The sequence below is a fragment of the Corvus moneduloides genome, chromosome 15 (assembly GCF_009650955.1).
Source record: "Corvus moneduloides isolate bCorMon1 chromosome 15, bCorMon1.pri, whole genome shotgun sequence".
Classification (NCBI taxonomy): domain Eukaryota; kingdom Metazoa; phylum Chordata; class Aves; order Passeriformes; family Corvidae; genus Corvus; species Corvus moneduloides.
In genome coordinates this window covers 14,901,954-14,928,125 of record NC_045490.1, presented here as the reverse complement: position 1 = coordinate 14,928,125, position 26,172 = coordinate 14,901,954, and the positions used below count along the sequence as shown (strand labels likewise).

General features: G+C 43.1%; 1 protein-coding gene across 2 annotated transcripts in view; it reads right to left on the bottom strand.

Annotated features, from left to right (window-relative positions):
- The window catches only part of WWC1 (WW and C2 domain containing 1), a 68,166-nt gene that overhangs the window by 2,975 nt on the left and 39,019 nt on the right, over positions 1-26,172 (bottom strand). For both annotated transcript variants that reach the window (XM_032124869.1, XM_032124870.1), the window contains exons 5-20: positions 25,233-25,312; positions 24,212-24,341; positions 23,695-23,841; positions 22,576-22,649; positions 17,241-17,483; positions 15,714-15,803; positions 12,883-13,421; positions 8,682-8,790; positions 6,867-6,947; positions 5,872-5,958; positions 4,944-5,136; positions 4,032-4,184; positions 3,399-3,499; positions 2,484-2,631; positions 1,671-1,835; positions 168-260 (exon numbers count right to left, since the gene is read on the bottom strand). In XM_032124869.1, the coding sequence (XP_031980760.1) occupies positions 168-260; positions 1,671-1,835; positions 2,484-2,631; positions 3,399-3,499; positions 4,032-4,184; positions 4,944-5,136; positions 5,872-5,958; positions 6,867-6,947; positions 8,682-8,790; positions 12,883-13,421; positions 15,714-15,803; positions 17,241-17,483; positions 22,576-22,649; positions 23,695-23,841; positions 24,212-24,341; positions 25,233-25,312 (2,433 nt within the window). The remainder of the gene's footprint in view (positions 1-167; positions 261-1,670; positions 1,836-2,483; positions 2,632-3,398; positions 3,500-4,031; positions 4,185-4,943; positions 5,137-5,871; positions 5,959-6,866; positions 6,948-8,681; positions 8,791-12,882; positions 13,422-15,713; positions 15,804-17,240; positions 17,484-22,575; positions 22,650-23,694; positions 23,842-24,211; positions 24,342-25,232; positions 25,313-26,172) is intronic.

The window sequence follows — 26,172 nt, the reverse complement described above, 5'->3', positions numbered from 1 at the left end:
TCATAATCTGGTATTTCAAAGAATCCTTGAGAGACTTCTCGCACACAAAGAAAAGGTTGTGAACGAAAGCACGTGGCAACTGATTTATGTTTGCAAACTTTTCCTTTAAAATAGTTTTCTGCTTTTTGCAAGTGTCTGTGTTAGAGGAAAAAAAGTGATGTTGTTACCCGTTTCACTCTGACACTTCGTCTCTCCATCGCATTCCGAACGAAAGGGGGCTTTTTGGATAGTGTGGAACTGTCACTATCACTGCGATTCAGCTGAAAAGCAAGGTGAAAACCACAAATTTGTCATGAAAGAAATACAAGCAGTGCACACACACAATGAGCCAGAGCAGAGGTTGTTGTAAGCAGAACTATGAAGTTTTGTGAAAGGCAGACAGCTGTCACCCCAGTCTGAGTACAGAACATGCACTTGGCACAGCCAGATCCTGCCACAAGCCTTGAACTCTGTCCCTTTTTGGGAATAGGCTGTGAGCAAAGAGACACACCAAGTTAGGCTATGATGTGGGACTCTACCCCACTGCTCTTCTCCTGTGCAAGTAACTAGGCTGGGCAAAACAGCCCAGAAAAATAAGCTGTAAGTAGCAATAATAATAATAATATTAATAATAATCTTATTACTCTTTCCTAGCATATGTAAAACATGGGACTATTTTATTAGAGATTTCTGTTTTCTCTAATCTGCATTTTTCTATAACCTGTACTTTAATCTAGTGATGGAAGAGGCAGGTTTACCTGAAAGCTCTTGCCCGGGGTTTATCAGCTGAAGAGCTGCCATGTTACACACAGCCTGCCTTGTTTTGTGGTTGTCTGTAGACCCTTACAAAGAGCTCAGCTCAAGCAGGGTTTAATTCCCTTCTCATGTCCCTTCTCAAAGCTGGGGGAGGAGGGGAACAGGCACTGGGATCTGTGTGTACTGGGACATGGCACCTGTACCACCCAAGGCCACTGCTGCAGAGTGAGTAGGGTTTGTTCCTCTGGGAGCACCTGCCTCTGAACCAGGGAGAACCTACACTGCAAATCTGGATCAGCTGTAATAAGAGTTTGCCCACTTGGGACAGGTCATATGTGGTAAAAGACAGTGCTTGCTTGTTTGCCAATTCCACTTAAAAGATGAGATATTTATAGTTTATTCTGACCCTCAATTCAGGAAATAATTGTGAACAAACATTTCAAAGCAGGGGAAGTGACATCTTATTCAACATATGGCCTGTTCAGTTACCTTCAGACAAAGCACACTGGTGACTTTCAGGTTTCCACAGTTTTTTTTCTGCTATTATCAAGTACTTACCTTTCCATTTCTATCAAGGTTTTATGTTCACCTCATCTAAAGTCAGGTGGACAGAGCTAACTGAGTTAGCACAGAACACTTCAAGCAGCAGGAACGGTTTAATATGCAGGGTATTCATCACTGTCTTACAGCAGCCCTTCCAGGTCAGTTTGGGCATCTCAACAAGCTGCATGTACCACAAATATACATGCACATACAGATCTGATAAATTTGTGTTTAATACTGTTAAGTTCTAAGGGAAGATACTGTCCAGGAGGTGAGGACAGAGCAACTTCTGAAGTCAGAGGTGGAGAGAAGCAAGCACTGTTTGGTTTCTGTGAGAAATTCAGACTGAGTGAAAACAAGCACGCACAAGCTCAGGGTTTCATTTTCCTTACCCGACACACGTACTGACTCTGCGGTCCTGGGGAAAATGTTTTTGAGCGGATGATGGTGCTACCCCTGACAAACTGAGTCTGGGGTGGATTTGCTGCTCTTTTGTCTTTTGGACGAACTACAGTCGAGGACTGTGCAAGGCTCTCTGTGTTGGTCTCTTTATCCACCTGAAAGACACACAGTGCAGTGTAAACGCCAGCTTTCCATGTGCCCAGGACACACCCCCAGGGCTGTCTAACACGTGTCTAACCTGTGCCACATGTGCACTTGTTACATTCAAACCCAGACACTGTTTAGCCCTTCTCGTGCAGGGTGTCCTGGCACATTGCTCCTGGAGCTCTGCTGCATCCACTGATTGCTGTACAACACAATTGATTCCAATGGGCTTTGCCTGTGGATCACACATCACTGTGACCTGGCAATCCCACAGAAAGCCGTTATGATTTTAAAGACCATTACCTTATTCATTGTGCATCTGCAGCAAAGATCCAAATCGATGTACAGAGAGCTGTGTACAACACGCCCCTGTTTGACTACAGCTACATTCAAAATTAAACAAGGCCAAAACCACTGTCACATTAATGAAAAGAGTTTTCATGAGCAGCAAAAAGAAGGCATGAAACAGTGCTGTACTAACTGTGGGACAAAATGGTCACATAGAGTTATTTGCAAAGATTTCAGGTAGATAAACATTTAATCATCAATGGTGAACGTTCAAGTAATTGCTGTAGCCTTGCTCAGCTCAGTAACAACCCAGTCAGCTGAGCAATGGGAAGCTTAACACATCTTTCTGTTCCAAAGGCCCTTGACTGTACCTTCACTGCTATCTCTGTGTGCAGCTGGGAATTCAGACTTTCTTCTGTTTCCCACAGCAATTTTCCAGCACAGAATTCTTCCTCCTCCTCTGCTTCATTTTCACTGATCTCATCCTGTTCTTCCAGGTCAGGAACCTCTTCATCTTGCCTGAAAGGAACAGCTTTGTTATTGAACTGGCCTGTTGTACACAATACTGTGGTGCTGGAGCAGGAGGTACCTCCTGTAAGCTGCTGGACAGAAACACGTCCCCAAGGCAGCCAGGTGTACCTGGCAGGTCCTGTGGCCACTAAGATTACACAAACAACAGGCTTAGAAAAGAGAGAAGCTGCACCAGAAAACCACATTACTGCCAAAAACTTCATCCTGATCTGGCTTCAAAAGAAGCATGATGAGGGTTCATCCATGTGGTCTGAGCTTAAGGCAAGTGCATCTTGAGGGGAGCTCTCAGGATGCCATTAATCTTAGTTAATAAGTGGTACTGGACAAAACTGAAGCATTGTTTTAACACCCTTTTCAGCTCCTTTGAACTCACAGCAGGCCTCTCCATCAATCCCATTGGTCAGGCTTGCTTTCTGTTTCAAATGTTGGACTTCTTTAAGGAAATCTGAATCTGAACCATATAAAGAACAGCCACAGTAAAATTCAAGCAAAGCCTTGCACCACAGAGTGGAGTTTTCAGGACATCCATAGAAGACTGTACAAATAACAAAATTAGCATGGTGCTACTGACAATTTTCAACATTTATCAGCTTTGTTCTCATTTTCTAATAAGCACAACCTCCAGAACAGAAGAAACAAGATTTTTCACCAAAACAGAGAAAGAAGCAGCCTCCCACAGCTCAGTATCATCTGCTCTTTCCTCAGCACACAAATGCTCTGATTACTCCACAACAAGATGGTGGGATGCAACCTACCAGCTCTCTCCACTAGTTAAAGTGCTTCTGCTTTCCTCCAGTTTCTTCTCCACAGCTTCCAGTTCAACAGCTGTCTGCTCTAAGAGTGCTGAGACAGAGTCCTGAGGAGATCAAGAGGCTTCTTGTGAAGAAATGACTCTGACAGACTGCAGTGCCCAGCCTCTGTGGTGAGAACAGCCCCAGAGCAGCCCCAGCCCTGCTGCACACACAGAGCTCAGTGCAGCCCCGTGAGCACAGCTGGCCCAGCTCCCCCAGCATGTGCAGGTGTGCAGCTCCAGGCTGAGCACCTTCTGTGCCCTGCATCTGCAAACTCTATCTTGACTTGCCCAGCAAGTTCATGGCAGCAAAGGGAACTGCCTGGTGGGCAGAAAAGGCTGGAGCTCACACATCACTTATACCACACCACATACCACATCCTCAGCTTCCTGAGCAGCAGATTTCAGTAAGTATTTAGCCCAGGACAAGGGCATATCTGGAATCAACATGTTAATTATTTTGCTTCACTTAACGACATGTTCAAGCAGTAAATATAAACACACCAGCCTTCACTACTCCTCTATTCTAACAGCCACACAAACCCTCTTGCTAGTCCTGTTTAGAAGAGATTTGTTCAGTTTAAGCAGTTGTTCTTACTGTTTTTTCAGTGCAGGGTCCTTCAGAGTGGCTGTTTCCTTGTTTACTTTTCCTGTTTTGCTTCTGCTGATATTTATAACTAAGGAGGTTATACCAACGGGTTGATTTCTCTCCGGATCTACATATTTCAGCAAGGCTAATTTGTGCTCCACCCTGTTGAGAGCAAAAACACAGTTTTAGTGTAATACTAAAATGAACACAGCAGTCAGAAGAAATCAGAGTGAAAATCAAGTGTTTGATTTTGGCAAATTTGACAAAAAGAAAAATTGCCTGTTTATCCCATTTCAACACCACTAGTAATGCTTTATGTTAATTATTTTTAGCATTGCCAAGGGCTTCCAATCTAAGTAGCAATTGTTCCACTACAGTGTGCAAGAATCCTGAAGTATGAACAGTGCTACTGCAGCAGGGAGAAATCACAGCCAGAGCTTCAAAGAAAAAGAGAAAGAAACAGGAGAGGATGACTCCCTTTCAAGAAATTTGCAAGGCTGACAAAAATCACTGCCCAAATCCAGATGTTTTAGTTTTGTATATCCCATTTCTCTTTATCTGCTTTGTCATTTTTTACTGCATTACATTTAGTACACAACCAGACCAAAGGAATTGGTTCTCAATTACAACACCATAAATGTTTCCAAAAGGAAAAAAAAACTAGTTAAGAGTTTGACATCAAATCATGAAGGAGAAATAGCTGTGGTCTGACAAGGTAGCTCTGTTACAAAACATTTATCTCATAATTGTTTTTCCTGATGAAAATTGTCATTGCAAAGAATGCTGTGGGGGAGAGACCATATGGCTGAAGATTATCAGGAAGGCTTTCACAGAAATTGCCGTACCTCAAGAGTGTAACATCGTGTTTAATTAAAAAGAGGAAACAAACACAAAGTTATTAAAATAGAGCTGGATACTCACCAAACATTCTTCAAGGTGAGACTTATCTACAGTGCAAACATCGACTCTTAAAGTCTTCTGGCGTAAAGCCGGGTAGGAGATGGAAACCCAAAATACTTCATTGTACACAAGATTGTCTGAAGCTTCCACCGGCCTCGTGCGGAACAGGCAGCTCGTGCTCTCCGAGCAGGGCAGGACAGCCACACGAATGTTCCTGTGGGAACAGCACTGCGCTCAGGACTGCCCTACAGGGGTGCAGCTCCCCCCACAAATCCCTCAGTGAAAGTCATCCTAAGCACTGTGGACACTGCTGTCCTTTCCTATTCTTTGGAGTAGCAGTCAACTGAGAAAAAAGGAACATCTCGTCACAGCATCAGAGATGTGAAGTGGCACGAGTTGCCACAGACATCATCCTTCTGAATCTTGTAATCAGACATCATGGGATCCTGTTTTACATGGTTGTTTACATCTGTGCAACCTGTCTCACTGCCCATACCCTTCTGTAGGTAGGAACAGCAAACATGAATCAAATTTTTGTCAGCTTATTCAGTACACAGCTGAATTTAAAGACTTTGTGCTTGGAATGCGTCTAGCAGTAGCTGCACATTTTGTCACCCCTGTGCAGGTGTCCAAGGAGTTCTGCAGCAGGACAAACTCCCCCTCCACTTGATGCAGGTGCTCGAGGCACTGCTACAATTAAGAACCTCACCAGACAGTGCTAATTCCAGGCAAGTCTTTTCTGAGCAAATACAGACTTTTGAGGAAGAAACTGCACCTCACTTCAGTTTACGGGTTTATGAGTTTATAAGTGTCACCACAGAAAGTATAGAAACATTTCAGGAAGGGTAGATTTTTAAGAGTGTGAAAAATCATAAGCCAATCTCACTTTCATTCTCACTGGGACCCAACACAAATATATATATCAAGTGTGTTTATTTCACCCACTTACACTTTTTGATCTTGTTGTAACAGCAGTGCTGGAACATTACTCAGCTGGATGACCAGTATTGCAAATTGTTTATTTTTGTCATCATATCTGAATTGGAAAGACAAAGAAAAGCATTATTATTAGAGAAGTCTGCCTTGGACTCCGTGGATGAGTATTTCACTTGTTTCATTAACACAAATGATACTAAAAATTTACAAACAAGAAAACACCATAATGGGACCATGACTTGCCCATAGCTTAAAACAAAACCAGTCTTACATTACATGAAGTTTTGCTACCAGAACACCCAGAATATGGAACAGTCCAGAACATCCAGACCGTAAGAATTCAGATACAGTGGACTGTAGGTTTGACCTAACACACACTGCTTTTCCTGGGGTCTAGTTAAATTGCTACAGTGTAGCCACAATTTTTTGAGAGACCTTAATGGCTGCAATATAGAAAAGTTACAAGTGAAAATACTTGCAGTACAACAGTGAGGATGTTGTGAGTAACCCTTTACTTTGAATGGCCATGACAAACGAGTTTTGTAGGATTTCGTTTTCGCAAATCCCACATAACTTCCAAAAAGTCATTTAAGGAGGATGCCTCTGTGGCTGCCTTCCTACACCTGACCCACTACTGTGGGATCCACGTGAGGTCAGGGATTGTGACTGCCACTTATTCTCAGCATTTTCCCCACCCAAGCTGCACTCTTAAGGATTCTGCAATCCAGACAAAGGCTTTCTCTGGCCCAGCACTGCCAGTGCTCCCATTGCTGGTTAGCACCCTCACACCACAGTATCACCAGTTGATTTCCACTGACATGAAAGAGGGCAACTGGGCCAAGAACCTCTTGGAGTCAAGTGTAACTCTTAATTACACTAAAACAGGGCATTAGTTAATTAATACTAATAGGACAGGATAAGAAAACAGCACAGAAAGCACTATCTTTTAAATACCATATATCATTCTTTCTATTGGAAGGCAAATCCAGTAAAATATGTTGCACATACCTCATTGCAATTTGCACTTTGGCTGTTCCAACTGCTTCTGTATCATCACTGTCAAACACCATCACTTCTGACACACATGGTCTGAAAGGAATCAATGACAATTAAGGATTTGATTTGCCTCTTATTGAAGTGTTTGTGTTTAGGTGATACAGGATCTTTTCCCTTCCATTCAGGGGTTGTGTATATAGCTTGTGTAAAATTAGCAGCTAAAAGAAAGCCCATTTGAGAAATAAGTGCAATCAGCCTTAGAGGTATGTATTACAGTGCTTATCAGCAGAAAGTCATATGTCTTCCCTCTTCACTGCCAAAAAAAAAAAAAAAAAGCTACACAAAAGCCTGCAAAAATAAAGCAGTGGGGGATTTTTAAAGGGTTCCCTTGACTGGTTTTCAGTAAAAACGGCTGACTGCCCAGCAAGAAAAATATGACTTAACAACTGCAATCCTGTCCTGCATCATGACAGCAAAAATTCTCAACTTTTATTAGATTTAAGTAAATCCTTTGTTTCTTTAAGAAATCAAACTTTCTTAAGCACATTCAAAGTGACAGAGTACACTGACTGGCCTTGCTAGAAACAGCTATTCTGCATCATTTCCCTCCCAGTGTATTCCTCCTCCCAAGTTTTATGCACTCAAAGTCCCCAAAACTACATTCATTGTCTAATTGACTCAAGAGGCTATGCTGTAGCACATGAAAACAGGATTAGCATTCTTCTCTTCTAAGTGTTTTCCATATTACTGCTTAGCACTCTTGCATTTCATTACATCTCAGCTGCAGAGGGTGGCTCATCCCACTCTCACCACTTGGACAGGCACCAAAACGGCACTGTGGGCACCACAGGGGTTGGTAAGCTGATAACCCAAGCAACACCAACGTCAGACCTGTGAGTGTGCATGGGATGCCTTCTGTGAGTGTCCCACTCCCCTCTCCACAGAGCTCACTACCCCACTGAGGGGACACAGGGGCCCTGGGACACCCAACTGTCTGACTGCTTGAGCCCAGGAGCTCTAACTTACAGAAGCATTGCACTCCCTTGTCAAAGTGAATTGTGCTGTAAACATAAAAATCACCCATTTACCTAGAGAATTAATAAAGGTAACTAATGAATGGGAGGAATCCGAGATGAGCCGTTTGTCACCTCTACAGTTGTGTTTTGCAACTAACAACCCTACAATTCACCTCAACGTTAATACAAACAGTAGGAGAACCCATGTTAGTGGCAGCCAAACCAGGTACCAATAAGATCAGTACCTTCCAGTGAACTTTCTGACAAAGCCCCCACAGACAATCCAGAAAGCCAGCAAGAGCAGTGACTCCCAGCAGTGGAGTCTTTAGTGGGAGAAGTCCTGCGGGAATCACATCCTGCTCTTGCTCCAAGCACTTGGGAACTGCATCACACAGCACATGCGCATCCATCAGGCAGTTCAAGGTGCTTCTGCTCTCTTCCTTAAACATCCCAAAGTCCTCTCATGCTGGCTGAGGGCGGTCACTGACTGAGAGGAGGGCAGCTTTACACCTGCCAGATGGCTCTGCTCCCCCCACCAAGGCAGCAGCCACAGCTTACCAGCACCTTCACAAACAGGCCAGCTGTTCAAACAGCTCTCTGTGAGCTTGCTCCCAGCTACTTCTATTATGCATCAGTCATTCTGATAATCAAATTCAACCTGCTCATAGTTTTTTCAGAAGTATTAAGAAACCTGAGATTGAGAACTTTAGCCACTGAATTACAAAAAAAGGTCATAACCAGCAGTATTCCAGCTGACTTTTGTGCAAAGCTGAGTCATTGGTTTTATCCTGGAGAGAGATCTGATGCCTACCTTTGTACAGACGCCTCATACACCCCACTATCTCCAGCAACAGATTCATCAGACACTGCAGCTGACACACCTGCCACCTTCAGTGCCGTCTCTCCAGCTGTATTTATACCTATCAGAAAAGCACAGAGGAAAACCAAAAGCAGGTGTTAATGAAAACAAAATGTCTGGATAAGCAGCAGCTTTTATTCTTATCCTCCCCTTGAATTGCATTTTTTTCCCCACCCAGGTATTGTTAAGCAACTGCACATTTCTGAAGACAGAGAGGACCCAGGTAGGGCAGGCTGAGCTCAAAGGTGGCCATGAAGTGAGGGAATATGCCCAACTGCCCTGGAAAACAAAAAGTCCTGGGAAAACGGGAGGAACAGTCTGTGTGGTGGAGGTGAGAGAGGGTTTCATTGCACATTCAATGCCCATTTAATCCCTGGGCCCTGCAGCAGTGTGAAGGCTGAGGACACACGGATTGTGCTGAGTGTGTTACAGCTGCCTGCCCAACACCTCCCTGGGCACAGGCAGGCAATGCCAGGAAAGACTTCCACATCCCTGGAAAGGCAGGGAGGCACCCATGACATGATGGGCAACATTCAGAAGCAGCAAGACTTCGAAACTCTAGCAAACTTTTAAATACGAGCCAATAAACCAGCTCTGACTGCAAGGCACCCTTAGGCAGGTAGCAGTTGTTCTGCTCCCAGCCACCCAGAGAGCAGTGGCAGGGCAAGCACTGCTGACCAAGCTCTGGCCAGGTATGGATCATGCAGAGCTGCATATCCCACCTGGAGAGCTTATACCAAGTTTAGCTTCAGGAGTGGAATAGCAAAAAAACCACCACTGGCCTACCCCTAAACCCCAAAGGTTTGTGTACACAGGACAAAAGGTAGGTCCAGAAGGACCTGGTTAACTAGCTGAACATGGAGAGAAGGAGAGGTTATAGGATTTAAAAGAGCAGTCATACACAGGAATACAGGGAAAAAGAGACACGGAAGAGAAACCAAAGAAGGTAAAGCAAGGAATTTGGCACAGAGGTGTTCTCTCACATAAATTTCTTGTGCTACAAAACAGGGAAAGATTCTCCCTGGAAACCTGCAAATTCTGCCGTCTTTCCACTTGAGCATTTCAGTGGAGAGGAGCTGCAGCCAAGAATCTGGAGAACTCCATCTAACTCCATCTGCCAACGTGGCTAACGAATGCTGGGCTGTACCCAGCTCTTGGCTCTCCCCCTCTGTCAGGGATGTGGGAGACCTGCTCCAAGAGTGAGGAGGTGCCATGTGTCACCCTGGGAGCAAGCTGGAACCCCATAGCAGCACAGCAACACACTCCTCTCCAAGGGGCTTTTGATTTTCAGAAGAGGCCCTTCTTTCCCATAGACTTAGAAAAGCACATGCCCCCCAACCAATATATGATTTCCAGTGCGTATTTTCTTTATTACAAAGCAAGTTTGGGCCTTGGTTGGTTTTCTGGGGTTTGAGTTTGTTTTTTTCAGATTTTTTTGGTGTTGTTTTCTTCACAGTCTCACAAAACCACTTACAGAATTAAAACCAGCTTTGAATAAACTGGTGGAACAGTGTGCAAGGGTTATGGAATACCATAAGGACTTGGGAGGACATAAGAACTTGCAAGCCAACAGTAGAGGGTGCTACAGGTGACCCTAATCCTTTGAGACACCTGTGCCATTTGGGACCCTTTATCCACCGATTTTTTGACACTACCACCAAATGGCATTTCTCATCTTGGTACTCCCATGGAACCACTGGACAGAAATAGAATGTCCAGACCTTTTCTCCATAGGCCAACCCACATGAACAGAAGTTAGCACCTGTAACACAATGTAACAGTCATTAACTGAAACAAGTGGATCCATTTAATACCAGCATTCCTGGTTTAATCCATCCTCCCTCCTGCCACGTGCCAGGGCCAGGTCCCGCAGTGCTCTGGATCATAGGCTGTGCTGGAGGTATGTGGGCAGGGTCAAAACTTCTTTCCTTAACGCTCCTTCGTACCTCCTAGTCCATGGTTTTAATAGGAAAATAACTTCTTCCCCACTGGCTGGCTTCCTAAATTCGGTTCTTTGAGTTTTACAAACCAAATGCTGCTCTGGGAATCCCTTTACACAGGACTGGCTCACTGAGAAAGGCACTGCAGGTTGGCCTCCACACACCAAACCTCTTTTTCTCCCTCAGTTCCCAATGCTATATAGGAATTTCAACCCAGAAAGCCTCACTCCTGACCACCTCCCCTGAGCACCTTGGGGCCAAGGGGGTGAATACAGAAAGTGCACCATAATGAAGTGAGCTCTGTACAGTGGAGTGCTAAAGTGTAAAGCTGAATAAAGATGAATGGTTCCCTGACAACAATTTCAGCCATCCCTTTCCTTACTGGTTTTGCAAAGGACTTGGAAAGTTCAGCCCTTTCATGCAGCTAATTAACACAAAATTTGGACTTCCAGTTTTTAGCCTTAAGTCTCTGAAGAAATATCACGCTAATAAGGAAGTTTATGGAAGAGTTCAGAACTGACTCAACTCTCTTCCATTTTTCCAAGCAGGTGGATAACACTACCTGTGTTTTTTCACTTTTTTTTCCACTCTTATCAAGAACTTGAAGTTTGCTCTTCTCTTCCTGCCATTTTCCCTTCCATGGGCCTTGAAGAGCCATGTCATGCACTGTCCTCACATGCAGACCATTTAATCAGAGAATGCTGGACTCTGCCAGATTCCAGGTTTTGCTATTAGTTTCCCCTGAATTGCTCAGGTATTCTTCACGTCTTGAAGGTGGCAGAGGTTCTGCTCTAACAGAAAGCAGCAGCAAAGCCCTCAGATATATTGTTCAGCTCTGCTTACAGGACATGTGAGCATGCTTTGCCCAGGACTGACCACCCCAGAGCCAGCCCCTGCATTTCGGGTGTTACACTGAACCCCCCGCTCCCAAAATGCCTGAGGAGTAAAATCTTATCTCGTTATTGCCCTGAAATAAACTACTTATGGTGATTATTTTGTCTGCTGACTGGCTAACAGCAGTAATCACTTAATCTGCTTAACACCTGAGCTTTCACTTTAACAGCCTTGGCAAATCTTGAAGAGCTAAAAAGGTTAAAACTAATCAGCGCCTAGTTCTAATACGAATAATTAGTGTTTCCTACTCAAATGCATAATACCTCTTGCTTGTAGGAAAATGGTAGCTCAAAGGGGAAGATTTGCACTTGTGTTTTTCACTGTGTTTTAAATAGTGTCAGCATTCTTAATGCAGAAGGCGGTGATAACATGGTACTAGCTCCCTTTATTCACACAGGCTGTTCAATAATCCTATGAAAAACAGAAACAAACTGTACTGCTGGTTCACAGGGCTATAGCTTGCAAGTTTATATTGCCTTTAAAGCTCTTCCTCACTGCAGCTACAAATCCAGTCCTTTCACTCATTGGATTTAACCCAACTTCAGTCACAAGGGCTTCAGACAGGCCCTAGCACTGTGTCCTAGCTGTGCCAACTGCTTTCCATCCGCTTCAGACCATCCATTCCAAAAAAGGATGAACCCTTCCCACCCAACCAACAAGCCATATGCATATATGAGAACATCCACTGTCTCTAAATGTCTTGTTTTATCATGCTCACAATCTAAACACGTTTTTGTTGCTAAGAGACCAAAACAGCAGAATTCGAGCACAGCCTTGACATGTCTGCTCAGCTGAAATTAATAAATTCATTGCCACTGATTACTGGGAACCAGAGCAGGATCTTATGCATACTGAGGTGGTGGGGAAGGATTATTATTACTATAATTTGTTAACTATTAAGCTAAATGGCTTTTCCAGCCCTCCTCAAAAGCTTGGTCAAAAACTTTCCATCTGTATGGCACTCTGTGTCTCCCAGACCCAAAACAACAGAAGACATTCTGAATAATTAAGTGCCAAATCGAACCAGGAATCCCACCACAACCATTTATATTTGCACATGAAATCCCTGTGATTTGTGTACGCATGCATCTGTGTACAATAAAAACACACCTTAATCAGTCTCCTGCAAGACTCATTGGATCAGTATTTTTCGCATACAAATTAAAATACCAACCCTCCCTCCCGAACAAGACAGAACACAGAGTTGAAAACATTTTTTAACATAAAGATAACCAGATGACAGCTTTTGAAACATTTGCTTCTCAATGCTTTATGAACAACATTAAATATAAATGCATGCAGATCTTTTCCTACCATACCTTGACCTAGATGTTTTTCTCCGGCTCGAGGCTCTTCCAGTCTACAGTTGCCACTCCCAGTGTTTAGTGTGAGTTCTGACAGATTTGCACTTATCTCTGCATCATCAAAATCCATATGGCTTGAAAAGGCATCACCAGTTAGGAGTGGGTCTATCACCAGCGGAGAGCAAGGTGGAGATGGAGAAGAGAGGGATGACCTTGGGGACAGTGATGTCATGGATTTGGGAGTACCAGACAAGGACCTCAGAGCCTGCATGCGACTCGTTGTATCTGCTTTTTGAGTTTTTGCTACTTCATTCTCGTGAATAGTGGTGATACAGCCTGATGGCCTAAACCCAGTGGCTCCTTCTAAGAGCAAGTCAAGCTTGTTTTGATATTCCGAGTCCAACTGCTCCAACTGCTCCAGGTGCTCATAGTAGAGATCAGTGAAACTGGCTGAGGTGGATGAATCCTGGCTGGAGGTGGCAAGAGATCCTCTGCTAGATGCAAGAGAACCAGGGCTGCTGCTCGAGGAGAGGGAAAGCATGCTGGTGGAGAGACTGAAGGAAATAAGTCAGAAAACCATGACACTGTATCTTCTGATTTCTCCTGAAAACACTGCAGTGTCACCACATCTCTAAGCCCACAGGGTGTTGCTTTGTTAGCTCAGGCCACACGCATTAGTCCCCAGAGCAATCCAGAACCACAGTCTACACAGCAGAAACAGTGGGTCACTGCTCAGGAAAACAGTATCAATCATACACATTTTTCTACTCACCACATCAGACTCGTAATTACGAGTCCTTGTTTAGCCGAAACAGCTCCAGTGAACAGTTTCAAACCAATTAAAATTAGTGACATCCCCCTCCTCCCGCACCTCTCTGGAAAGTATCTAAGGCTCCTGTTAATCTCCAAAGCAGACCACAAAAACCAGCAAGGCCCATGCAAGAAGATGAAGTTATTGCAATGAACTGTCTGACCATATGGAAATTTTCTTCCATTTGCCTCAATCCTGGACCTGCAGCCAAAAGGCAGTATCACAGCTGCCTGGAACTGGCCTTCAGAGATCACAACAGCCAGCAGTTCCCAGAAAGCTGGCAGGATTTATCCATGTGAAAGACTGCTACATGGAATCCAGGGCCAACAGAGCAAGGGAAAAAGTTGGGGCTGGGCTGTGCAATCAATGCACACACCTTATTTATCCTTCGAGTTCTAGGTTCAGAACATAACTGACAACAAAATTAATTTTAAGCAGGTGCTGAACAGAAGTCTGTTCAGATGAGAACAGCACAGTTTTCTGCTCAGGAGACCCAGCAAGTATTCCAGTAGTGACTACAACATGGACCACCTCTAGAAACTCCATTTAAACCAACACTCCTGCTCTGCATATTGAAGACCTTGGTCATTACTGACCCTCACTTCAGATAGGGATTAGCTATTGAAAAATTTCTGAATATGTATTAAGTGGCTTAAGTTGCCCCACTGAAAAACAGTGAGATTATTAATAAGCCTAATAATCCCTTATTTATTATTTATAGGGTAAAAGCTGGATGCTACATTTGTATAATTATGTCCTTGACCTTATGAGAAAAAGGCAAGTATGCTGTATTTAGTATAATTTTGGCAGAAAACATCTTCTGCATTTGTATGACAGATGTGCACTGCACCACATTTGTCCAAAAAAGCTTCTGATAGATGTTTTTGCATATTGGCAGTATATATACATCTGTTGAAGCCTAACAAATCTACAGCTTTTCAGTGTACTTTACTGTGAAAAGGGAGGGGTTTTAAATTAATCTTTTCCATAGCAAAAAACTGGGCTCAACTTCTTTTTGTTCATGCCTTTGAATGCCAGACATTTTGCATTATGGGGTTAATAACAAACACTTATTCTTACGAAGGAGCATGCCAAGAACACTGGGCACATGGTTAGGAAGAAATTAGTTTCACATGCTTCTTGGTCACCTCAAAAGATCCCTAATCAGCTAGGTGAAATGAAAATATGATGCATTTCCACTGCATTAAAAGCCTCACAGATAGCTATTCTCCATGCTGGCTTATTTACATGTCAGTCTTGCACTATGATTTCTTTCCAGTCTTTTCGGTGTCATCTTCATAAAATGAAACAGAATCCAAGTGGAGCAGAAGCTACAAACAGAGTAAATTCAGTACACACTGGTAGGAAAAAACCTCAACCAAGCAAAAACCCCACCAAACTTTCTTGCTATCAGAATGATAAAAATATAGTTTTAGCAAAATGATTTGGCCTTACTGCCTGCAGTCATGCATTAGTCTGCAAATAGCAATCCTGTGGTCTTCTGAAACTACAGCCTGAACTAGAAGCCATTCTTTACATGACATGAACCACAACAGATGCAGGGATATCTTTATATATTGTCACATTGCAAGCAACAGCACACTTGGAACTAGAGAAACACTATCATTTGTACAGTAACGTGTAGTTGCATTAGTAAGATTCACTCCACTTGCTGTGTGTTAAGCTGTCTTTAACATACTTTATTAATGTAATACTTCAATAATTCAAACTTTAGTGAAAAAATCTCAGCTATCCCATGTCAGCTAAATACTCCTGAAATAGGAGGAACCGAGCAAACTCCTGTTGTGAGACAGAGGCACCACCACGAGGTTGCTCAGCCCATTGAAAAGCACCCATTGAACTGATGTATGATCCTAAGGCTTCTCCTTCCACTGACTACACAGGCGCCTTAGGTCACTGCTGGAACTGAAAAGCCTTTTAGCCCTCTCAGTTGGGAGCTGGAATTGTTAGCAGAGAAAGGCCGTGGCACAATGTGCAACAAAAGCACCCACAGCTTCTGGAAAGGGTCACCTACCTCTTCAGCTGGGTGTGCAACATGGCAAGCAACCGTGTGGTTTCCTCCAGCTCTCGGACAAGCTGATTTCTTTTGCTGCTCAACTTCAATCTAAGGGAAGATCAAAGAAAGAGATGAGCTAAAGAAGCACTTACATATTTTAAATAAGGAGTAAAGGAAAAATCTACTTTTTTTGCTGTGAAATCCTACAAAAGTTGATAGGAATACACAGGACAGAATTTGATCAAGCTGTGTAGGTGTTCACCAACTTCAGAAACTTTTAAAATGCAGAACTCAATCCTGAAAACATTCACAACAGGAGAAAATAATTACAGCTGGTGCCATAAAAGTTAATGTCTCTAGGATCAGGCCTCAAAGGAGTTGGGCAGATTTTACCCACTATACACTATTGCATTCCTATAGTTACTGTGCTAATAAAAAGTATAAATGTCTTAATTTCCTTTCACTAAAGTCTATGGATGATTAAGGGTTACTTGATTTAGTTATTAGCCATCCCATTACAGCTTTACATTACTGACTTTAGCAACATCTTAGCTTTATTTCCCACCTGAACTGGTTTGAGACAAACACGTGCACTTGGGTGCTCACACCCTAGCTGAACAGGCCTCTGGACACAAAATCCTTCTCCATAAATGTGCTACTTCTTTGGCACTCTAGAATGTCACCATATTCCCACAAATCCCCAATGAATGTGTTCACCTTATGGCAAGACCAGAAACATTTGTCAAACCACAGATACTTCATGCAGTTAAAAGTCTCATAGCAGAGACATTTACATTTCTTCCAGCATGATAAAACCATGAAAAGCCTATGTAGAAAACTGGTGTCATCTGGACACTGACCGTGTCGAAGAAATGAAAATACAGAGCCAAAGAGAGAGTGAATGCAGTGTGCCTACTCCATACATGTTCAAGAGACTGCCAAAACATTGCTGAGCCACCCACATTAATACATCCAGACTGTAAAACACCTGTAGGCAATGCCTAATGCAGTATTCATCCTCACTGTACATTCCCGTGAGATATCCCCCTGCAACATAGGTAAAATTAGGGAAGAAAGTTGTCATTTTTTTCAGCTAGTTTAGATTCACAGGATATTCCCTGCAAGCCCTACAGCCCTGTCAAATACCAGATCCTACAGGAATCACATACAAGGATGCTCAGAACAAACAGCGAATTTAAAAAATTTAAAATTCCATCTGCTGACATTTACCAAGGCCCAGACTGCACAGCAAGTGTAGAAGCTGCCGTGAGGTGCTGGCTGCATACTGAAATGTTACACTACACTGGGCTATTTCGAACATTTTTTACATTCCCATAAAGGATCCATTGTAGGAACAGCAACCCTTCCCCACAGGGACAGTAAGACTTGCAGATGGGTTGTTTGGGAGATGATTTCAGCAGCCCTCTGAGTAGAGTGTCCTGGGAATGCGAGGGCACTGCTGTGGGCAGTCAGCCAGGGGATGTTGGTGCTTGCTCCCAGTTACCTCTTGTCCAACAAGGCACTGCCCTGTGCCCACTAACCTACCTCTCAGTGAGAGCTTTGCTCTGAGTGTCTCTGGCAGCCTGAAGGTCTTCCTCCAGGCGCCTCCTCTCTGTCTCCAGTCTCTCCACCTCTCCTCGAGTCCATTTTCTGGGGCTAATAAACCGCATTTCTTTTAAGAGCTCCTCCTTCTCATTAATCAGTATCAGACGATCCCGCTCAGAGTCCAGCACGCCAGGCCAGGCCTCGCTGTCAAGCTTAGCCAGTTGGATTTTCAGGTTTGCTATTCTGCAGGAGAAAAAAAAGCAGAGGAGTGCATGATCTCCTGCTCCAGACATGCAAAGGTGCCCCACCACCCACCACATCTTCCACTGCCCTGAGGAAGGCTCTCAGCTCAGGGACAACCACCCTCATGTGCCCCTTACCAAAATGGTGTCAAGTGACAGCACCCCTGGGATGCAGACATGCAGAACAGGATTTTAACTCAGGTGTGTTCACAATGGAAAATGAAGTTTCTACCTAATATGCAGTGTCCACCAGTCAGGGAATAATACAACGAAAATTCTGGATCTCAGAAGAAGCTATCAGATATATTATAGGTGTTTCATGTGCATTACAGCTATGACCTCAGAGCAGTTTGTGTGGAGGGTATGATGAGGTAATTACCTACTCTTTAATCATTTTCATGGAAAATAACCATGTACTCCCCATATAAGATTCAGATAAAGATCAGTGGTTAGTCAAAAGCTTGGAAACTCTGTTTCATCTTTACAATGAGGAAGTTAATCATATCTCCATGCTGCTGCTGCAAGAATTCACCTGTTGACAACAGTAAGCATTTTGGACACATTAAGGAGCTATGCTACTTCTGGTGCAACCTGCACTTGAGGATGTCAGTAGTTGGAGAGGTAATGTGATCCCACCAAAATCCAGAGCTGCTTTATTTGCATCAGAATCAAAGCCTATTTTCATTAGAGGTATCACTCCAGATTTCAGTTTAAAGCCTGTATCACCAGTCTTTCAGCACCACACCACCCAGCTCAGGCAGGAAGATAATGACTAAAAGCAACAGCAATACAGATGTAGAATTTAGCAAGAGCTTTGATTGACAGCGGAGAAGAGCACAACTTGTGGCAGGTAAGGAAGCTGCTCACTCCAAATATCTGCCCATTCCCAATTTCCCAAGTATCTGAGCTGCTCACTTAGGTCCACAAATGGTCAGCTTTGTAATGCAACATACAGAGGGAAGCAGAAAACCAGCAGCAGGCCAGGATACACAGGATATTACAAGGGCAGTAATGTCAGTCCTCCCAAAGGAAGCTGCTGCCTTTGCACTCACTGACCTACAACTCTTCAAGACCTGACAGGCTGATCATGGTAGTTTGATGAGAAACAATAGTGCAGATAAAGCTGAATAAGAATTACCAACAACTTGTGTTTCTGAACTCACACAATCCAAAAAATCAAGTGGGAAGCAGGGAATGGGAAGGGCACAATGGGCTGGGGTGAAAAAAAATTGAAAAGCTTGGAAGGCAAACAAGGAGAAAAAGTATTTTGTAAGATATTTGCAAAAATAATTCACCTGACAGAACACCGGAGAGTCAAGGCATATGTTCCCCTTCACATGATGAACTCAGGTTAATCCCTCACTTGGGTTTAGTAAATACATAAGAAATAGAAGTGACATGTAAAATGAATGTCCAATATGCATCTCTCTTTGAAGAGGGCTTTGTGATCTGGTGACAGTTACAGGACTTAAATGGGGTACAGCTAAGAGTTGCAGGTACTGTTCTGGATTAATCTCTCTAGAATTTGGTTTATGCCGCAAAAGCGCAGAGGATGGTGTGTGCTTCCTTCAGCAAACCAGCACACAGAGCAAATTCAGTGCCAACCAGCAAAATCGAAGCGTGTGGAGTAAGCAATAAGATGCAGCAGCAGCTACAAGGCTCCTGAATGGCCTTGAAGAATAAAGCTTTGTCTTCCAAGCTGCAGAGGCCAAGAGGAATTCGAGCCCCAAGAGAGCCTGTGAAGGATTAGGCTCACACACACTGACCTGCCTCCACCATCGCAGGAGACAGACCAGAGATCACCCTTCTGAAGAGGAGCATCGCTTTCTGTAAACCCATTTCCCACAGCAGGTTGCTTACTCTAATTAAAGTTCCATAATTGATAGATATTCAGCTCAACTATTTTTAGGTCGTCTTAAGAGCTGTTTTGTTTTTGGGTGCCAGATTAAGTGCAATACTGTGCTCCAACGAAGAATTAACAGCGGCATTAATTCATAATCCAAGAATTCCTCTGTGCATTTTGAAGGGATATGAATCTAAGAGGATTGGCTGGCATAAATCTGATCACTTTTGGCATACATTTGCATGGATATGGCTTTTCCACTGGAATTTGTTCTCTATGCATTTCTGAGTCTAAAAGCTTTGTTAAACTAACCTCCAGTTTTACCTTGGTACATGATCATTATTTTTCCCCTTCTCAGCTAAAAGGAGGTTTATTATTCTATTTTTCCAATAAAACAGCACCATTACAAAAGAAACATGCTGTAGAAAGTCTGCACTTGGCTGAACACTCCGGCCCTTCAGCATTCACTGCCTGAGTCTGAACTGCATCACTGCTGAGCCAGGCTGGGCTTGCAGTGCTGGGCTCAGGTCACACCATCTTTCTGAACAAATACAGAGCAGGAAGCTCAAGTTTTATTTAATTGTTCTCTTTCTATCTAGAAAAAGCAGATAGATGATTTATTCCTTGTAATAACAAGTCTCTTTTTTGTTAATTAGGGAAAGTTAGTACTTTCTATTGTTATGCAACACAGGCATAGCACGTAAAATTTTTAGTCTCTCTGGAGGTTGTACAGAGCACATGCATCTCCACAGGAGCATACACTAAGATGTGTATCTACAGCCAGTAATTAACAATCCTGTATCAGATAAGCTTCTGTTCTTGAGAAAAAAAAACACAAACGAAGTGGGAGGTGTGGTTTAAAAACCGACCAGTCAAATACCCACCATTTTTGTAATGCTGCTTAATGTGACATTAAAATATTTCATTTTAGGAGATTAAAAAACATACTTCTAAAATCTCTGAGTTACCACCAGTCACAAAGAACCCAAGCTGAAAGTTTAACTGCTAAAGAAACTAGAACAGTGCAGGGTGTGAGTGCTACACAACTGAGTTACTGCTACATGTCTGGAACTGTACAACATAGTTTAGTTGCATCTCTGATTACATTTATGCTGCAGCAGCTATCTCCTTTCTGAGAGGTAGCAATGACAACCTTTTTGACATGATACCCATTATCAGTTTTGAATATAATTAAGCCAAAGGTTTGTCACTGTAGCTGGCCTGCACCCTTTTTTTCAGGTTTTACATTATCTGCTCTAGGGGTCTGTTGTCTCCCCAAGCTGTGACAGGAAAGGACGTAGTGGTGGGGAAGGGCACTGGGTCCTGGCAGTTCTGGTGTGGTGAAGTTCAGTCAGATATTCACCTACATCTGAACTTTCAGTCTGCTCCACGGCGATGGCGCAAACAGTGTCCGCCAGAGCCTGCTTTCAAAAGCACCAGTCCCTTACAGATCTAGTTCTACACTAATTAATATTGGGACCATCTTGATTTCAAGCCTTAAGTTTCACCTTTCCAGATACTGCAAAGCTAATAAAACACATGTATTTCCATCACTTGGCTCCTTCACAGTACATGCGTGGGCAAAGTACTTAGTCTTCTATTGTGTTTTTGGAACATTTTAAAGCTGCTGTGGGGACAGGAAACACTTCTAACATCACAAGGAAGAATTTTCACAGGAACAGAAGGTTCCTTGTGAGTCACTATATCCATAGTATTGTTCCAGTTTTAAACCAGTTGAGGTATTTGTTTCTGCAGCTTCTACTAAATACTGCGCTAAAACCACAGTGCTCTGATAGTTGGAGATCTTTTCATTTTAGCATCAACTATTCATGTCCACTTAAATCCATCTTTCCTCATGACAATGTTTTTTAAACTTTGAGAAAAACCTACAGATAACCTAAGACAAACATGGGGTATGAGCAGCAAGTATTCTTTAACTGCAGGTGTGTTGTATGCCCCGCATTGTCACTTAAAATGAACTACTGCGCTGTCTTTATAAAGAGCATATTAAATATGTTCTCAGGCTTCTCACTATTCACCTGCCCCTCCTTGGAAAAGATACAGGATAAAGTAAGAGTATTCCTCTTCAATCTGAAGGTGTAAAGTCAATGTGAGTTGAAATGCAGCCTTTAGCAAAGCTTAGAAGTAAAAAAGCAATTTTAACACCGCAAAATTAACCACCGCATCCGAAGGTTATTTTTAATGTTGCCTTAGAAAGTCAGTGAATGATTTGAATGTCAAGGTAGTTTGGCAAATGTTGGACTGGCAAAATAAATAGTTCTGATAAAATTGCTCCACCTACAAAGAGAAGTGTAAATTTGTGTCAAAAGCAGCTGGGCACACAGTCTTCGATGACTGCCACAGACACAGACCAAATTTTACGCCACTAAGAAACATGGCCTTCTGGCCATGCCAATACACCAACATGAGAGCATTATGAGTAACCTCAGCCTTAAGGCTCTTACTTCTAACCAGAGGTTGGACAAAAAGCCTTCTCTTTGCATACATCCCAAGCACAGATTGTACCGTGCGGCTGGACTTTGTTATTCTGGAGCAGTTAAAAGTGAAGAAAGAAGTCACCCCCAGCAATGGTAACATCACTGAAGAAAGACTAGGCCAGCCAAACTCTAAGTAATAATTCTTGGTGGTTTTTCATTTACCTACACAGTTGTGTTAGCTATTATCTATTAAAAAGTAAATCCTGGAAAGCTTTTGCTTAAATTGGCCTGTTAAGTAGATAGAATTTTTTTTTTTTTTTAATCTATTTTTCGTTCATCTGAGATCAGGGGGCAAAGGTGAAAATTTACATTCTTACAGATAAGCTCTGGAACTGCAGCCATTGACCATATTTTGATGTAAGGTGTTAACACAATATACATTTCTCCTTATCACACTTAGGCATGCAAACATTCATTCATTTCAAATAAGGTAAGGAGATGCCTTGCAGTGCAGTCTCCTTATTAGGAAGAGGGAAGCATTGGCAACAGGTAGCAGAACAACTTATGTCCCCATAGGTGTGGCCAGACTGAATTCTTTATGTATTAGTCATGCTTTAGTAATTTCTAGGATGGTTATTTATTTCGTGAAAGATAACACTGGCCCAAAAAGCCTATTGTCCCGCTGGCTCAAAAATTCCCATATTTACATAGCAGTAATGCTGGGTTTCAGTCTGGTGGCACCTCTTCTAGTGAAACATGTCCTCAGAATAAGCTGTGTGACAAGCAAAAGGAGCAATGGGCCAAAGAATTACCTTCTCTTTGCCTCTTCATACTGCAGCCGTAATCGCACCTTCTCAGCCAACTGGTTACTGCTGCTGGCAATAAACTGAGATACAAAACATCAAATCAGCAACTTAGGAACCACTCCTCTTTTGATATTTCCTTTACACTGTTACAATGACACTTGATTTTGTCAAAGTCATTTCCTAGCTAAACCAATCACAGAACAGGAACATACTGCATTTGATTACATTTTTCATGTTTTCTTCAAATACTTAAACCCCAACAAGATTCAAAGGCTCTTTCTGGCCTAGAAAAAAAGAGAAAATCCACCACATCTGTCTTGGGCTTCTATTTCTATGCACACACAAATACCTTTGCAATCCTTCTTCTTAGATGCTCTTCCCATCCTTAAGTGCTGCATTGTATTTTGGCCTGGATGACATCTTGCTTTGGCTGTAAAGTCTTAAAGACAAGGGACATCCCATCATGCCCAAATCTGCAGATCTTTACTAACATGTGTGGCCCTGACCGAAAGTGGCTGCAAACATTTAATAAAGGTTCACAGGAGAGGCTCTGTGCTGTCCTGTGAGGAATGAGATGTACCTACCCCCAGCACTGACTGAGTGCTTACCGAGGCTGGGACCAACCTGACACTTCTGATCTCCTTGCACGTGTGGGACTGAAGGTTTATGAGCACTACAACTTTGGAGGCATCAAAATATCTGCACATAAGCTCTTGCTCTCACTTGTAATCCCATGAAAGCCAAACACTCTTAGGGGAAGAGTCCTCATTTGAGCTTAGCCCATACAGACCTGCTGAACGTTTCTTGTCTCGTAACTTATCATCGCTAGAAAGAGCCAAGGGAATATTTGCATCACAAGACACTACACCTACAGGCAAAATCAAACTTCCTTCCCTTTTATTCCCACCTGGGTTGCTTTGATAGAGACAGTGTGGGGAAACACTGGGTTGCCCTTAGAGATACATTAACACTGCACACAAAAACAAAATCATGCTGCAGTTTAAAGCAGGAGAAGGTATGATTTCACAGAAACTTGTCCATGCTTGGAAACTCATAGTGAGGTAGTACTACACACAGTTCAGAGGAATGTCTCCACATGCACAGGGCCTGTCACACATTACTCACATTTCCTGAAACATCTGTCTGGGAGCTGACATCCAGGTACTGCCGGGGCAGCAGGGGGCTGGAGCTTTCCACAGACACGCTGCTGGCCCACAGGTCTGACTGGGATCCTCTGTCATTCACAAAGCTGTCTTTTAACCTGGCCAAGCTCTAAAACCACAAAAAGTCATGAGATGAGCTCACTTCTGCCCAAAGTACCTCAGCAGCTACATAACTTTAGCCTAACCCCATGACTCAGATCTGACCATGTTTGCTGTGCCCACTCAGACTCTGCAAACCCGAGGCCAGGCATGGCTGGTCTGCACCTCCCACAGCCATGGCTGGACTGCATTTTATACCTCTCACTTCCAGAATCTGAACAACTGCAGAGACTGCAGTCCAACCACAACACAGAACTAGTTTATATTAATAAAAATCTCAATTATGTATCTGAAATACAAAATCCTTAAATTACTTCTCAGAAATTCAATCTTCTAGCAGTGGTAACACAAAACACTATAAAGTCACCCTATTTCAATACCTGAATGAGGTCTTGTTTTTCCTTCTCCCCTGATGTGATGGCCTTCTTGAGAGCCTTCATTTCACTTAAAATGGCTTGTGCTTCATCAAGTTTGTAGCCACCTTGAGTATCAGACATTTTCCTGTCAATTCTGCAGAGAAATTTCAAAAAAACAGTGAGCTAACACTTAACAACCTCCAGTTAACTGAATCATCCTAGATGCGTGCATCTTGACATGGACTTTCAAGAAAAACACACTCCAAAGTGTAACAAGGACAACAGAAGGAACAAAGGACCCCACTCACCACTGCCTAAGTCACTCCGCTCAGCAGTACATTAAGCTTCAGAACTCTGATTTCAGCGATATCATCATCTCTTTGACTCCTTAGGGAGGACAAAGGTGCACACAACTGCCCCAAAACAGTGCATTAGGGCAGACTGCTGCTAGCTGCCTTGTTTCTAACCTAGAGAGGATCAGCTTAGCCACCTATGAGAATTACCTTATTTTCAGTCATGATTTCAAAAACCAGGCACAGACTCACATGCACAGATGTATTTGCTCGCACAACCTAATTACAAGCCACCTCATCCTTCCCTTTCCTCAAAGGAATTCTACCACAGTTGACCCTTATAATAAACATTTATCTAAAAGATGCCAGATGACTCGTCACACAAAGGTAAGTACCTCAAACTTTTCCTCCCCTTCCACTCCACCTCCAGTTTTTCCTCAGTGTCCTAAATCAATGGCTCTTGTAACTAAGACAACAGGCTGTCCTGTCATCCATATTGAGCAATACAGAGTAAAACAGAGCATCAGTTAACTGACGAGATCCTGGTTCAAAACCTTTTTGCCATGAAGTCAATCCCATACAGGCAGTGATCTGATAGAACTCCCCCATGGCTGTGTACTGCTTTCAGCCTAAAGATATTATCAGCAGCATATTTCAGCTTATGTTATTTAGGCAGCTATTTATAAATGTAGTGGGGGATGCATTGCAAGCCAGAGATGTTCTGAAAAAAAAGATCTTGAGAACACACTTACTTCTTCAGTGTTTGAAATCCATGCTCTTTGTACTGGAGCTCTTGCTTCATGTGAGCTACTTCTCTCTTGAGTTTATTAACCTGCAGCAAGGTGTCACATTTTTAAAATGATATTTTATATGAGTATTTAGGTGCAGCACTACCCATCCAATTCAAAACTTATTCAGTGTAGACAGTTCTCTAAACAAAGTTTCCAGGTAATCAGCTCATCTCAAGAGCAGCAAGCAGCCCTGACTGCCTCCTCATCAGGACTTTATCACTGCCTACGGCTTTATCCAGTAGCTGCTATTGCACCTCTTAACAAGGGGCTCAAGGGAAGTACCAGCCACATAAGTGGAAAAGTTGAGAAAAATTCGAAAAAGACAGCAATGAAACACATATCAACTTTACTCAGAAATGTTTAAAACCTTCCCTGTCATTACAAAAACTGCTAAGCATCAGGACAGGAGTCACGCTGCAGCAACTGAAGCCACCCTCCATGCTCCCAAACTAAAGGGCCCCACTGCACGAGTAATATAGCAGGATGATAATACACACTGTAAATCCACTGACCCTACAGCTTGCTGTTTTATATTCCTCCACAGAGGCCACACTGACCTACTTTACTTTAGTCCTTTCTTCCTCCCAAAGTGAGCTCTGTGTGAGAGCACACCCTCCCCTGCTGACAGCCTGCACTAAGCCCGGCACACAACAGCTGCCAGTCCCTGGGGAGGACCCGCAGCTCTCCAGCACTTGGCAGAGCCAACACGTGGCTTCACATCCCACAGAGGATCCTGCACTGCCAGCTGCCAAGCCAGGCTAAAGTCTAAGGTGAAAAACAAACCTGTTTCAAATTCCTAAGACTGCAATGTTAAAAAATTATGATAAATGACCTCCTAGATTAAAAATTGCAACATTAGCTCTTCCAACTGCTTTGGCATCTCCTTTCAGTATTTGCCATG